Source organism: Plectropomus leopardus, chromosome 20 (assembly GCF_008729295.1).
Source record: "Plectropomus leopardus isolate mb chromosome 20, YSFRI_Pleo_2.0, whole genome shotgun sequence".
NCBI classification, from domain to species: Eukaryota; Metazoa; Chordata; class Actinopteri; order Perciformes; family Serranidae; genus Plectropomus; species Plectropomus leopardus.
In genome coordinates this window covers 22,253,289-22,265,452 of record NC_056482.1, presented here as the reverse complement: position 1 = coordinate 22,265,452, position 12,164 = coordinate 22,253,289, and the positions used below count along the sequence as shown (strand labels likewise).

General features: G+C 38.7%; 1 protein-coding gene across 3 annotated transcripts in view; it reads right to left on the bottom strand.

The window, feature by feature from the left end:
* Nucleotides 1–12,164, bottom strand: part of vav2 (vav 2 guanine nucleotide exchange factor) — a 237,670-nt gene that overhangs the window by 24,467 nt on the left and 201,039 nt on the right. For 2 of the 3 annotated variants that reach the window (XM_042508992.1, XM_042508993.1), the window contains exons 9-17: nucleotides 9,947–10,046; nucleotides 8,545–8,640; nucleotides 3,757–3,825; nucleotides 3,484–3,570; nucleotides 1,676–1,764; nucleotides 1,447–1,579; nucleotides 1,050–1,064; nucleotides 656–765; nucleotides 400–501 (exon numbers count right to left, since the gene is read on the bottom strand). In XM_042508992.1, coding sequence (XP_042364926.1) covers nucleotides 400–501; nucleotides 656–765; nucleotides 1,050–1,064; nucleotides 1,447–1,579; nucleotides 1,676–1,764; nucleotides 3,484–3,570; nucleotides 3,757–3,825; nucleotides 8,545–8,640; nucleotides 9,947–10,046 — 801 coding nt within the window. The remainder of the gene's footprint in view (nucleotides 1–399; nucleotides 502–655; nucleotides 766–1,049; nucleotides 1,065–1,446; nucleotides 1,580–1,675; nucleotides 1,765–3,483; nucleotides 3,571–3,756; nucleotides 3,826–8,544; nucleotides 8,641–9,946; nucleotides 10,047–12,164) is intronic. The other variant, XM_042508994.1, reaches the window with a different exon arrangement.

The following is a 12,164-nucleotide window of genomic DNA, read 5'->3' as shown; positions in this document are numbered from 1 at the left end:
ATATGCAAAATGTTTAAAATCACAGTAATATTGTATTGTTATTGAAGTATTGTGATAATATTGTATCATAGGGCCTCCAGTGATTCCCACCCCTCCTTCTAATAGAGTATTTTTCCATCATTTTATTCAACTCAGATTAACTGTCTGGCTGCTTCGTTCCCCACTGCATAAATCATGGCTAAACAGTATCTCTGTATAAATGTTACATAAGGTGTGTCAGAGTGCATAACATATCTTTTTACACAAGGAGTCCAAATAAAAGTGCCTTCCCACATTGCACAGATAACAGTGAAAAAGATATTGTCCTTGGAAAGTCTGCAACAGGATGCATTTATTATTCATTGTAGAAAATGAATGTGCTGTTATGCACATTGGCACTGGAGTTATTCGCATTGTTACCTCAAGAGCATCTTGCAGGCTCGACAGTTGGTGTTCTTATCGAATGTGTGCATTTGGAAGTTATGCTGATTGGCCGTGGCTCTCTCTGGCTTAATGTTGGACCTGGAAGTAAATAATAATAAATGAGAGGGTTGGACAAGAGATTTTGTTTGATTTTTCTGGTGTTTGTTTCACTGGATTTGCCAAAAACAGACATTACCATCTGGTTATTTTACCTACAGATGGTTTCCCGGTTGAAACATGTAATCATACTCACATGGCCATTTCAAACTGCTCCATCCACTTCCTCTTTGTATCCTCAGTTTTGCAAAAGAACTGGAAGCCCTGCTTCCCTTGCAGGTGGATCAGGTAGAAACCGTACGACCACTGGAGAGAGAAAGTGATTGAGGAACAGATGGCAATAACAGAGATATGCAAAGAAGTTTAATGTATCTGTGTTTTCAAACAAATATGCACAAATTCATACTGTAAATATGATCACATTCAATCCAACACTAAAAGATGCTCCACATGCTTTAGCGATGCATCAGAGAGCCAATCTCAATGCCGCTGGGTGCACGTGCAATCGCGGCATGACACCCAAAAACACCACAGCCAAAAATAGGCCACTATGAGAAGATGACTTAAATAAAGAGGTCACTTGAGCTTACCATTTTTCCACTTGACTGGTAAGCATGCAAAAAGAAAGACACCAGAGAAAAAGACCCAGTTACACATGCAAACATGAACAGACATGCAGATTCAAAACAAAGGGAAAAAAAAAAGCCATGTTAGACGATTTGCAGTGCACTGCAGTACGATTTCATGAATCCTAAATGACCTTCATTGCATTTACATGGTTTTTCAAGCATGGGTGAGCATAATGCATATCTGACACTTCAATGCATTACTCATAAGTTCCATATCTGCAATTATCATCAACAAGGTCCTTCAGCTCAAGGGCGACATTTCTAATGATTACATGAGATGTTTCATCACCTGCACTAGAGCGAGGCCGCCTTTACAAACCTCTCTCTGCTCTTTTCAAACTGAAAGGATGAATCTTACCTTTTTCATGTCTCTGTTGTTCATGGGGTCGTCCGACATTTTATATGACTGCAGTTCAATAATCTCCTTGAGCTCATAGCTATAGCCTTTCCTCTTGCAGACAATGACCACTTTATCAAACAGGAAAATATACCTGAAGACATACACACATGCATCATTAATTGTGAGAGTTTTCATCTACTCATTTTTTATTATCTTTTGGGTAGTTTTAAGGAGAGTTAAGACTCACCGGTCCTGTTTTGTTCGGTTGACGATGGAGCACACCTTCAGCTCTCCATCTATCTTTGGCCTCCCGTACTCCTCCAGTTTCACCTGCTGCTTAGGTCACAAAAACACATTTTATGTCAATCCACTGTATACTATAACTTCTACACTTAGTCCTTTGATAGCTGAGCAAATTGGCTTGATTTCTTTCAAAAACATGGGAAGAGCAATGAGCAACAGGCAACTTAAAAAGAAATGGCCCAAAAACAAGCAAGAAATTGGTCAAAAGGTTACAAGAAAATTATCTGAAAATAAACAAAAGTAAAAAAAAAAATACTGTAAAATGATATCAAGGAAGTGCTGAAAATGACCCCCACCCCTCTTTTTTTTTTAGGAATATAGTTTTCGGGACATTTTCCCCCATCTTTTCATCTATTTTACCCTCTCGTGTGATATTCTGATCATTTCCTTGTCACCTTTAACAAATATTTGGCAGTTTCTTGACAAAGAAACGGAAAATGAGACAGCAGTTTGAATTATTATGGGAAATGAACATCAGTCTGGATTTACGTAACTTTCTCTTGTTCATGTTCTGCAAGACTAAATGATTTATTGGGGACATTATAATAGCGGATGATCATGACAGGCGGCGGCACGATGATGCCAGCGTACTTAGCGGAGAAAAGAAATTGTGGACACTTTCAAGAATAAGCTACTGCTCTGTGATGCTCAGTGACTAATCACACTGACAAACTTTGAATTTCAGCCTGGTGATAACATTAGTGCCGGTGTATTACTTTTTATACACAAAAAATGACTTCTGCAAAGATGTCAGAACTCGCATTATAAATGACAACAAAAGGCGGAACATTGGATTATAAATGATACAAGGTTAACAAAACAAGTATTATTTTATATTATTTACTGAATTGTACTGTGATGGAGTTACATTTCACTGCTGGCAGGTGCCAATGCGGGAAGACAACTCCTAATCCAAAAATAAATAAATAGATAAAAGACAGTTGGAAGCCCTGAAAATGTAGTTTCAGATTTAATCTCTTACTGTTACATTAAAGCAATAGTTAGGCATTTTGGGAAAAGATGAGAAACTGATAACACTCATATCTGCCTATCAAATACAATGATACAGCCAGCAGCAGCTTAGTTTAGCATAAAGACTGGAAACAGGTGAAGGTGATGATGAGCCCTAAGAAGTTACTGTTCCTGGCCAAAAAGTAGTCCAGCATAAAACCTGTCTTAACATTACAGCATGTTGTTCTTGTTCAGGTTCATCAGACAATATATTACATATTTATTAGTTATTTAGATGTGCTGGTTGGCAGACTGTTCTACCTCTTAACACAGCGGTTCTCCAACTGTGTTCAATAATGTTTTTAATATTTTTCAATCTATTAAGAAGCACATCAAGTGCTTCTTAATAGGCAAAGACGGTAAAGTTAGAAAAGACATTGTCATTAATGAACTGATAATAGTTTATTATCTCGGCTGATTTGCTTAATCAAGACTCTGTGGTGTGGTTTGATTAATCTGTTTGACAGATGGTCTCCTGTGCAACATGAGCAACTGCCATTAGAGTGAGATTCTTTAATTGTTAATATTAGCATAAGAAAATACCTGATATACCTCACATGTGATTGAACCAGTATTGGTCTAACTTTGGCCGGTAAAAGCATTTTCATGTGGGATCCCATCATCTATAGCTAGCAGCTGATAAAGAAAATACCCTTTAAAGCCCATTCATGAATCAATCTTGGAAAAACAGAAATCTCCTCTACATGAAAAATAACTGACAGATGACTTCACAGTACTTACAAGATTTTCTATTGAACTTTGGAATTCGCTGATTTTCTTCAGCGTCTCATTGTCCCTCTTGACTTCGTTGATGTACATGGCCAGGTCCTGAAAGAGCAGGGGAAACGTCTTTTAGCCTTTAACTCAAAATTTTTCTGACATCTGTCATATCATTGCGGATTTAAAGTCCTTTGGGCCACAGTAGCTGTATGAAACAATTTATACAGCTTTGGCTCGGAGCACTGCAGACTTATTATGTAATATTTCTTGAGGTGCACTCATGAGCACACAGACCTGCATAGCCTCCAGAGCCTCCTTGAGCTGTTGTCTCTCTGGTCTGTCTGTTGAGTGACTCAAAAGTTCCTGTGGAGCAAAATCATTATTATTATTTAAAAAAATAATGATCAGAGCCGCGACAAACAACTTTAGAAACAAAACAAACACATGACATACTATATTGAAATAAATGATACAAACACTGATTCCTTTAGTAATGAGAGGCATCGCTGTGAGGGATGTATAGCTACTCTTTACTGTGATTATGGATGAGTTACACTGATGTGGCTGAGAATAAGTTGCATCTGAGCGCCATCAACAGCAGCAATCATGAAAATAAAAAAGACAAGAGGAAGCCACAGAGAGCGCTAACTAGCCTCCAGGTCTGTCTGTTCTTTATGCTAACAAGATAACAGTAAATGTGTTATTCGCTGCAAATCATGTTTTCCTCCTCAAAGCCAATCAATAACAAATATGTTACATCATTTTGATCTGTGATTGTCTGCCTCCTCCACTGGCTTATCGGGTTGATTTATAAAATTTGCCATGGTGAGATACAGTGTGCTTTGGGGAAAAAAAAAAGAAATTGTATCGAATTTTCTAAAATGTTATAAATACATATGAAAGTGTGCCAGCTCTCCAACCAGTTGGCAGATCCAATCAATAGTGTCCTAAAAACTATATAACTAATAACTAGAAAAAAAGGGGGAAAAAGTCTCATTTTGTTTGATATGTTGCATGAGACTGATACACAATATAAACAAAAATAGAGGCAGACGGAGCCAACATACATAATGACACATATTCAGTACTAAGAATGGTTGGAGGACATCTTGGCAGAGATGTGCATACATGCGTCATATTCTGAACAAATCTGTATGCAAATCTAAAACTTAGTGCTGCACTTTCTTGTTTGACTCAAAAGATTAGGATTATATTTATTATAACAAAACCAAATATCTGCCTAAAAAAGCTCTACTGCCACTGTCACCACTAGCTCTTTCATCTGCTAGCAATTAGCTTCACAAGAGAGTGTAACACTGGGTACCATCCCCCCAGTTCCACCCCCCCCTGTGCAGCCACCCTGAACAACCAGCATCACTCGTTAGTGCAGCGACAAAGGCATTATCCCTCACTGGCTTCCCACCAGCAGCAGCTCCAGCACAACTGAAAGAAGAGGACTGCCATTAGGCCCCGTTTTACCTTAATTAACTTGCTGAATGGACAGATCTTCGTAATACCGTGGTCTGTTACTTTTGCACACGCGAGACCAGCCAGTGCTGCAGTACAGCCCATAAACTCTAGATGAAAGATGTGATCACATGGGTTCATAAAAACCCTGCAAAATCATCAAATATACAAACCCTGCTTGAGGAGAATTACTTCTGAGATGACTTTGCTGAATTCACTTTCTTTAGAGTGCAGCCATGGTACATAAAAGATGAAGAGAGGCGAGCTTTTGCACCATGATCAAATGGAGAAATGCTACTGTGGTGATAGCTATACAACATCCAGGAAGTGCCCGTAGGCATGACTGGACACACAAAAACAGGACTTGTCAGTCTGACATGCCCCAAGGCCACAGTGTACAGCGGTGTTTTAGAGCAAAGCTGTTGGAAGCAGTGAAATGGGGTGCGTTTAATCGGATTAGTGTGCGGTTGATTTGACCTCAGTGCCTCGCTGAGACTCCTGCAGGGGTTCGATTCAAGCTAATAGAGTAGTCGCAGCAGTCTCTGTGTAAGGCCCCAATCACCTGAAGCAAACACTCGCCTCCGCCCCAGTCCATTACGCACCACATCATAAACTCATATGCTCATCCATAATTGAGATGCAAAGTCAATTAATCATGGGGAATATTACAGTGGCCAGCTTGTTTTACATGCCAGGAGGAGAGCTCCAGGGAGAAATATTGGCCGGGATGTGAGCGGTCAGACATTCATGTGCTTAAATACATTTGCATATTAGGGCAAGGGGCATCAGTGCAGGGCTGAAAATAATGATTTTAGCTACCAGTAGCTATTATTTCTAACTAATATTTAAAAAAAACAAACAAACAAAGGAATTCTATTTAACATGAAATAAGCTAAACAAAAGCTACAGGTGCACATATCTGAGAAGTAGAAGTACTACAAATGTTAACCATTTTAATTTAATATATTACTTCAAACAATTAATTAGTCAATGAATTTTCTATCAATCAGCCAAGTGATTAACAGACTAATAATTTCAGCATTTGACCAAAGATAGTGGACATATGTAGACTACTTTTAAACTAAACTTCAAACTAAAAACATAAAAATGGTCTTCTAAAATATGATATACACCCAATTCATATTAAATATGTTAAAAGAAATAAAATTGTTATATAAGAATGGGTATTTATCAGCCTTAACATACAAAAAGACTGATTACTGATATGTCCTCTGAACACAAGGGTTCCTAATTCTTTCCCAAAATCAAATCCCAGCACTTTTCAAGCATTTTCAAGCCTTTCCAGCACCTTACAGCTATGGCAAGTGACATATTCATATACAGCACATACTTTATAAACACTAGACTGATTATTTTTTACTTCTTTGTCACATTAAATCCTGTGGTTTTCTGCTATAAACAACCAACAATGTTTTTCATAACAGCATCACACAGTTACAAGCACTTTATTAAAAATTCAAGCAATATTCAAACCTTGAAAACACAATATTCAAATATAAGTGTTTAGAAGTGTTACCAGCACCAGTGTGGACCCTTTAACACACAGTGCCACCCTAAATACCAGCAAACTGGCCCAAAGCCTCAGCTTTGATTGGTTAGTCTTTAGTTGATATCTTTGATAAGATGGGAAGATAAGATCTCAGCCTACATATTTGAACCAGGTGGCGGAGAAACAATAATGAACACAGGCTGACACATAGTCACAATTTCCAAAAGGGCAAAATAGTCAGTGCCCAAATTACTGCTGGACTGATCACGAACACAGTTTCCTGTGGTGAGGCTTCAAATCTGGACAACAATGAAAGAACTGTCCCCAGTCAAAGCTCCCTGACAGCAAGAGAAACAGCCAAAATTACAAGAGAAATGAATAAGAATCTCTGTGACAAAATCTCAATATAATGCAAGCCTCACAGTGCTGGTATTTATAACAGGCCTGCTATTCAGGGACTGTTTCTGTCGAGATTTAACAAATGACGATGAATATTAAAACTCCAAATGTTGCATTTGCTTTATGGACACAGAAGGCATCTGTCTCATCTTTATAAATTGAGCTCTGAAGAGTCCATATGTTTACCTCAAAATGTTACCCCAGAAGTGCACGAGTCTATAAAAAACAAAATTAAAATTGACAAACACTGCCTTGCCAATAAATAGCTAAATGTGCTACTTCCGTCGGACCTCTGGAGCTATGAGGCGATGGCAAAGTTTGGTTTCTTAGATGTTTTCATACTTTTTTGTTGCAGTGAAACTGGGCCACTGTTCAGGTACATTGTACTTAACTGCTGTGGATCCACTACAACTTCCTCACAAAGGTAAAACTTTTCAGAGCCACATATGGAGCCTTAAGTGGAGTGAGTGTTTGATATCTAACAGATGGAAAGTAAAGCGTGAAATAGACATTTCCATTCTGCTTCAGTCAGTCTGTGATGTGTGCTCTGATGAAGGTCTGCTAGACCGAAAGCTCAGAATAAAGTGAAACTCTGCATATATCCAAGTGTGCAGAAATCCCCTCTATCAGTGTGGACTCATTGATGCTTTGAGCACCTGAGCAAAGATTAAGCCAGGTGGAACGCTGGTTATCCCCCTTATCTTGTATCCATCTAGTTCAGTAGTCGAGGTAATAAAAACTGTGCTTCTTTAAGGCCCTGTCTACACATATACAAATATTTTTGTAAACCGACATTATGTTTTGGCCTCTAGTCCAGATGCAAATGAAGTTTTAGGTTACTAAAACATATATGTTTTGATACACCTTCTAAGGTGCAGATATTTTAAAACTCTAGTTACATTATAACTGTGTGGACATGTAAACCATGACATCATCTCCCAAATGTGTGCATACCCATTGTTTCTTAATAAGTATTGAGCAGGAACAATAGCACAACTGCAGACTAGTAGTTTTTTTACATTTCACACAGCTAGGTTTAATGACCTCTTAGTAAACTCAGTATGCACAACTTCATGCTGGAACAGAGCAGTCTGCTGTGCCCAGTGTTTTTGTGCCAACTCAGCATCTGTGGTTTTAACTATGCCAGAAATGTCAGCTTAGTATTATACTCGGCTGAACCAGCTGATGGTGGCACAACATTGAGAGTGGGAGTGTTGTTGATGATAAGTGGAAGGAAAACCTTTGCATGTCCAGAGCATCACTTGTATCTGTAAGTGAGCTCCTTTGTCCTTTTATCAAAGGAGTCAACGGTAATTGGATCATCAGCAAATGTTTTGAAAAAAGGTGTCATTAGCCTGTGCACCCTACCCATGTGTTATGGGGGTAAATTGCAACAGACAGCTGATGCTGGTGAGCATTTGGAGTCATTTTGCATTTTAGTGTGAATGAAGATATTTTGCAAGCAAAGGTTATGTAAACAGGGGGCTTTGGCAATATCTCTTTATACCGCTATACCAGTATATCAGGAAATTCAGACATCACAAATGTTTTTCAATCTCATAATAAATACAGGCCTTTTCTTATTATTATTAAAATCATTGTATGTAGTGCACAGCATGCACCACCAGACCTAGTAAACAGATCGGACATTCAACGAGCTGCAGAGCATCAACATTGCACAGCTGTTGTTGTAAAATGCCACCTACCTTCAGTAGTAGGTGATACTTCAGCACCCTCTGCATGGGAACCACCAGAAGATCCTGCAGCTTGAACTTCCCTTCCTGCACTTTCATAGTGCACTCCTATGGAACAACAACACAAGCAGCAGGGCAGTTATTATTATTACACATTGCATAATGCCGCATTGCACATTTCCTACTAACAAGCATTCATTCATTGTTTAATAATTCAGATGCTCTTGTTGTATTGCTGCGACTGCTTCCACACATTCACAGGGCATTCCATTAGCAACAACGAGGCCAGTTTGTTCTTTGGGGGGAAACAAAAGCTCTGGTCGTGCCAGCCATTTGTGACGCAATTACCCTGCACGCTGACTGAGAAAATTCCTCTGATTAATGAATACATTTCTATAAACTCTGCACTGGCTCAAAAGAAACCGTCTTTTCTTAGTGCAGTCCTATAAGGTTCTCTCACAGTGGCTTGTGTAGGCATTTCTTTATTCAGTTTCTATAACTGCGCAGTAACAGGGACAGCTTATCCCTCTTAACAAACACGGTTTTTGTGTAAAGAGACAGTAAGAATCTATTTCATTCACACAAGCACAAAGCTCCTCTATTTTGAGAGAGCTAATCTCAGTGTCAACGATTTGGGCTGTAATCGCCTCATTTTTTGTCAGCAGCTATAAGAGCTATTACTCTGGCCAAGCTAACTGCTGCTTTGCCCACAATTACAAAGGCATTTTAGACTTGTTTTAATAATCAGTTCAGATCCTTATAAAGAATCCCAGAGTAGAGAAGAAAAAAGAAAAATAGCAGTGCACAAAGAGGAAGGTCCTGCAGTGAAGTAGACTCAGATAATCACTCAGATTCAAATCATAAACGTAATACAACTTTTTCTCTGTTACAATTTAAGAACATTTGACAAGAACATCTTGAAGGCCGTCACTAGGTAAACAAACTTGGCTCTATGAATGGGCAAATGTTGACTCATGTTCAGAATAAAAGAATATTATGAATTAAAATGCTCTGAGGGCATGTTTGCGAATGACATTACTCGCTTTTATGATTTCATCTCAACTTGTGCATCACCACAGCAAATTAAGACCACGTTTATGTTTTTTTTAAAGCCATTAGTTATTCTATGTCATCATTTATTCAACAGTAAATTTGACTTTTAAAAGAGATGTCAGATTCCGTAGATTGTAAACCAGATTCTAGTCAATTTGCATAATAGCTTATGCAACACGGTTGGATTAATGTAAAAGGTAGCCATCTTGCTTTGAGTACTTTTTTCCTTTTTAAATCCTATAGCCATTTACAGCATTGCCCATAGTGGCATTCATCTTTCTTGACAAGACATCGTCTGCATATTATAACTTGATCAGTTGCAAATCTGTAGGGAGTTGATGTAAGTAGAGATGGTCATTACCTCTACTTTAATCCTGACGTCCTCTCGTGTTGCTATTAGCTCATCCAGTGTCTTCTGGGCGTTCTCCATGTGGCTGCAGTACTGACCGTAGATCAACAACCTAGCAAAGGACACAACAATAACAATAAAATGTTAATCTGAAGACACTGTCACAGCTTGTCCTTCATAGAAAGAAAACTGCATATAACTGTGGATTCATGTGCAACTGTGGCTCTTTCTGCCTGTTCTGTTTACATGGTGCTACAAAAACAAGAAACTCATCCAAATTTGGTCACATTTATCATGTTTTTACCTTGAGGAAGACTGAGAAGTCCAAGTGCTTTTTAAGACCTTTTCCAATTCATTCATTCATTTTAACCACATTTAAGACAAAATTTTCTTATTCAAGCATAGATAAATAAAATTAGTTAATACATTAATAAATGCTTGTGGCAAGTAAAACCTAATAAATTCAGATTTAGGACTATTTAATGACTTCTAAGGTCCAACATTTATAAAACTGAACAGAAAGCTTAAAGGCAACCTGATTAAAGACTATGGTCTAAATCAAAAGTACTGAAAACACTAGTACATCTGTATCTTCTCTGGCTTACTGACTTTACTCTCTTTTTATCTTTTGCTACATTTACAACCCCAAGGAAATCTGTAGCTGAACATGTTACTAACGTTTAAGCTTCAAACGATGAAACATACACGTCGGCTTAGAGAAACTTACACCTGGGATTTTAATTCAGATATTTTCTGCTTGTTCTCGTTGAGTACAGGAAAATTTGAAGACATGAGCTCATGAAACCTGCTCAGCCTAGTACACGATTAAAAATCTAAAAATAAAGCTTAATAAGCACTAATGAGGCTTGTTTCAAAAGGTTGGAAATATATCCTATCTTTGTAAAAACATGGAGACAAAGGAGATTGCTGTTTGAGTCGACAATTAACTGAGAACTGGTTAGTGCCTCTCGGCAATGTACTGCACATTAATTTTCAAGATTAATAACACAATTTGAGAGGTCAGCCTGAGAGTCATTTGGCACTATAGGGGGCAGATAAATGAATTTTTGAATAAATGTGGTATGATTAGGAAAATACGTGAATACCATGAATAAGTAATGACTGGATTCTGATCCCAGGGCAATATTTGGAGGGGCCGCGTCCTCTTGCCAATAAGCTGTAATCACAGAGCACTAATGAAAGACGCTGCTTTATATCAGCTGCTTTGCAGAGTTCCTCTTATCAGCGTGTGAGGAAAAAAAATCTCTTAATTCCGAGCAGTGAGGATATGAGAGCTGTGTTCATTAGATATTACAATGGGACCCTGACACAGATCTGTGAGTTCAGCTGGGAGGAAGTTCAAAGTCATCCTGCCTGGAGGATGCCACTGCACGTGGCACACATTCCTCTCGCTCACTCACTGACTCAAAGTAGGGCATTGGCACGGCTGGTATAGGGCTAACCCCCCCCCCCCCCGTTAGAGTTGGCACTTCGGTCTCTTAATCTGAATCTTGAGCGGCATGAGGCGGTGCAGAGAGCTGGCACCCTGAAGTCTAATCAAGCCTCGTGACACAGACTGTGTCTGTGACACAGACAAGAGCAGCACCGCAAACAGACCGAGCAAGGAAAGTTTGTTTGACGGAGCTGTGAAAATCAAACCACGAAATCACATTAATTCTTGCTCTTCCTACTTCACCTTATGTGCCTAATTTAACTTCCACATACGAAAGACTCACTATATTTGACATATTTTTATTTGCAAATACCCTTATGTTTTAAACATCGACTGCACAGCCTGCATGGATGTAGCCACAGTGACCGTGGTTTTTGGACTGCTAATTTTAAAGCCTCAAGTTTGGCATTTTGGCCATCACCATCTTGGAGTTTTTGATTCAGAAGTTACCAAATTTGGACAAGAGGGTGGAGCTATGACGGAGCATGGGGTGGATCAGACTTACATGCTGTGGCGACACCTCACAGACAGCCTGTCACTCAAAGTGACCACACCTCTAAATATATATAACTTTAAGCCTGAATGAAATTGAACCAGGTGAGTTTCATAAAAAATCACTTCTGTGCAGTTGTATTAAATGGGGAAATTAGCTCTGGAGACCAAAGACATTTTTTGTACTAGGTTGTAAATGTTTATTTCTGTTGTAAAGTTGGGCATTTAAACATAAAGGTCTATGCGGACTGACTTGCTTTTGAAGCCAGCCTTGCGCGGTCATTA